At 57.8% G+C, this 2550-nt stretch overlaps 1 protein-coding gene across 5 annotated transcripts in view; it reads left to right on the top strand.

Annotated features, from left to right (window-relative positions):
- The first annotated feature begins 6 nt into the window (after nt 1-6).
- Nucleotides 7-2550, top strand: part of TGIF1 (TGFB induced factor homeobox 1) — a 7600-nt gene continuing 5056 nt past the window's right edge. Inside the window, exon 1 of one of the 5 annotated variants that reach the window (XM_019665095.1) lies at nt 7-333. In XM_019665095.1, coding sequence (XP_019520640.1) covers nt 327-333 — 7 coding nt within the window. In that variant the 5' untranslated portion in view covers nt 7-326. Of the gene's footprint in view, nt 343-542; nt 702-1376; nt 1462-2550 lie in introns of those variants that run through there. The other 4 variants (XM_019665094.1, XM_019665099.1, XM_019665096.1 and 1 more) reach the window with 4 other exon arrangements.

The following is a 2550-nucleotide window of genomic DNA, read 5'->3' as shown; positions in this document are numbered from 1 at the left end:
GCCTCTCACTCTGACAGCGCCGAGGTGCGCCGAGCAGGATCCGGGAACAAAGAAGCGGCGTGGGGAGGGGAGCAAGTTGGGTGAAGGAGAACCCCCGGACGGCTGCCAGAAGATCCCGGCAGAGGAAGCCTAAGTGTCACTTGAATTCCACCCAAGAAGCGGGTGCCTGGGATCTGAGCTCCTTGTTTAGCAATAACGTCTAGAGCGCGTCCTACAAGTTACCGGAGAGTCCGCCGGGAAGGAGAACAATCACTTGCACCCCTGAGCCCCTGCTCCTGGCACCTCGAGGCCCCAGTATTGCCTCGCGCTGGAAGGGGAACTCCAGAATGAAAAGTAAGAAAGGTAAGGCCCTGCGGGCTGTCTCCGGGTGGGCGCTAGTCCGGGGAAAACGTGCCCGCTCGGCCGCGCCGAGCTTGGGGAGAGAGTGACTTTGTGGACTTCCCAGCCCCGGGGCTCTCCGGCTGAAACCGCGGCCGTTCTCTTTGTTGAAGCTGCCTCTGAAATGGCAGTTGCTGTTTTCCTTCCAGACACAACATGAGGGGCTGTGGTGAGGAGACGGGCCTCTCCATGCTGCTGGCACGTTGTCAAGAAACAAGCTCACCGCCTTGTTTGTGCGCTTCCAAGTTTCATTGTCTCAGCCGACACCCCACGCTCCACTGAGCCACCGCGTGGCTTCTCGCGGGCGGGATGTGTGGGCCCAGGTCAGAGGGACCCCCGCCCCGCTTTTCAGCGTCGGGACCCTGGGGCGGCGGGGAGCGCCTTTGTCAGAAAGTTGGGCTCCAGGGCCCCCCACTCCCTCCCACCTGGACCCAGGCTCTCTCTTCTCTGGGTATGGGGTGTTTTCATAATTGACGGAATGCGACTCTGGCTCGGAAGCTTCGGAAAGTCACACTTTAAAAAAGTCCCGGGTTCTAATAGTTTTCCCACGAAGAATTTGGGACGAGATGAAGAATTAGGACTGAAAGCAAGCAGCTCAAAGCGGCGTGTAGTCAGAATGAGTCCAAGTATGACAGGCAGGCTTGGTTGTAAGTGTGAAAGAGTGAGCCTGTCATTGTTTCCAAGAAGCGTTTCTGGAAGTTTTACAACTAAAACTTGCCGTCAATCTGGTTTAAAAACAAAATACACAGGGGGGGGGGAAAAACACCACGAAAGGTCAAAGAATAACTCCCTTTTGAAGTGAACTTTTTTGAGTGCCTGACGGAGAGGTACCCGAATGTTCCGTCGTGGGCCACAGTTGGCTTTTCTGTTGTGATTTATGTGAAGTGGTTCAAAACAGAAGTTAATCACTCAGGGAAGCCAGCCGCGGCGGGGGCGGGGGGTGCTGCTGCGCACGCGCGGGAGCGCCCCGGAGTTTTTGTAACTCCACACATTTTTTTAGATTCGTCCAGCGAATACAGTTAAGAGTCTGGCAGCCTCAAACCCAAGACGGTTTCCCCGGCTCCGTTTTCACGTGGGGTACTGGTACTGTCCGTTTGCTTCTGAGCTGCTGGCTTTGAAACACGCCTCACCTTAGGCGTTCCTAGCGGGAGTAAAATTAAACTTCAAAACCCGGGGCTTTCATTGTCGTTGGGAGTAGTGCTCCTTGCGGACCGCTCCCCAAGGGGCAGAATGAGAAGGCGAGGGCGTGGAGGTCTGGACAAGCGACTGGGCTCGGGAGAGCCCAGGGTAGCCCCTGGAAGGCCTTGTCTACTGGTGAAGGACTGTCAGGTCTAGAACTGGCTGGGATGAGTTGGGGGAGGGGATGTTTTTGAAGAGTGGTTCTTGTGAGCCGAAAGCTAAGCTGGGCTTCCGCTGGGGGCGGGCGCCCCCCATTGTTCGATCTCTGTTGGAGGGAGGCGTTGATCGACCTCGGTCCTCCCACTTACGCTTTAGCACTCCCGGGTCCTCCTCACCGCCCCTCCACCCCTACCTGGACCTTGGGTAACTGACCCCGGCACCCCTCGCTTTCCCCGGGCTCTCCCAGGTGCCCCCCAACACTCAGGTACCTTTCTGGCGCCCTTCACCGCTCCCCCGCCGCAATTTCAGGTATTTGACCCCTGCCCTTGGTGGCGTCCCCATCCCCCGGGCATTCGGGGACCCCTCACCCTCCTGCACCCCTCCCCGGCGCCGTCCTCCATTCAGAGGAACGAAGCTGGGACCCGCCGGCAGCCGGGTGGGAATACTCGGGGTCAGTAGCCCGGGGCGCACAAGGTCCTGCTACTGAACTCAGACTCATGGAAACAATGAAAGGGGACGTAGTGGAGGGGAAACTTTGCAAATGGTGCGGAGATGGCCGAGGCTGCCCAGGTTTCTTTCCCTTTTGGGGTTTTCCTGGCAAATCCTAGGGGGGTGGGCAGGCCCCCTCAGAATGTAGAGATTCACGACATCGTGTCTAGTTTCTTGTAATATGAAACTCTTTTAAGTCCTAGTTGTGCTAACTCGTACAGTTGGAGGGGCCGATTTCAGCGGAGGCTGAGGAACTCCCAAGAACAAAAGCTTGCTGGCGGGCCTCCCTCCCCTGGCGGCCTCCTCAGCCCTGCATCCCCCTCACACCCCACCCCGTGACTGTCT

The sequence above is a fragment of the Hipposideros armiger genome, unplaced genomic scaffold (assembly GCF_001890085.2).
Source record: "Hipposideros armiger isolate ML-2016 unplaced genomic scaffold, ASM189008v1 scaffold_433, whole genome shotgun sequence".
NCBI classification, from domain to species: Eukaryota; Metazoa; Chordata; class Mammalia; order Chiroptera; family Hipposideridae; genus Hipposideros; species Hipposideros armiger.
Note: the sequence above shows the minus strand (reverse complement) of the source record. Positions and strands in the feature narration are given on the sequence as shown.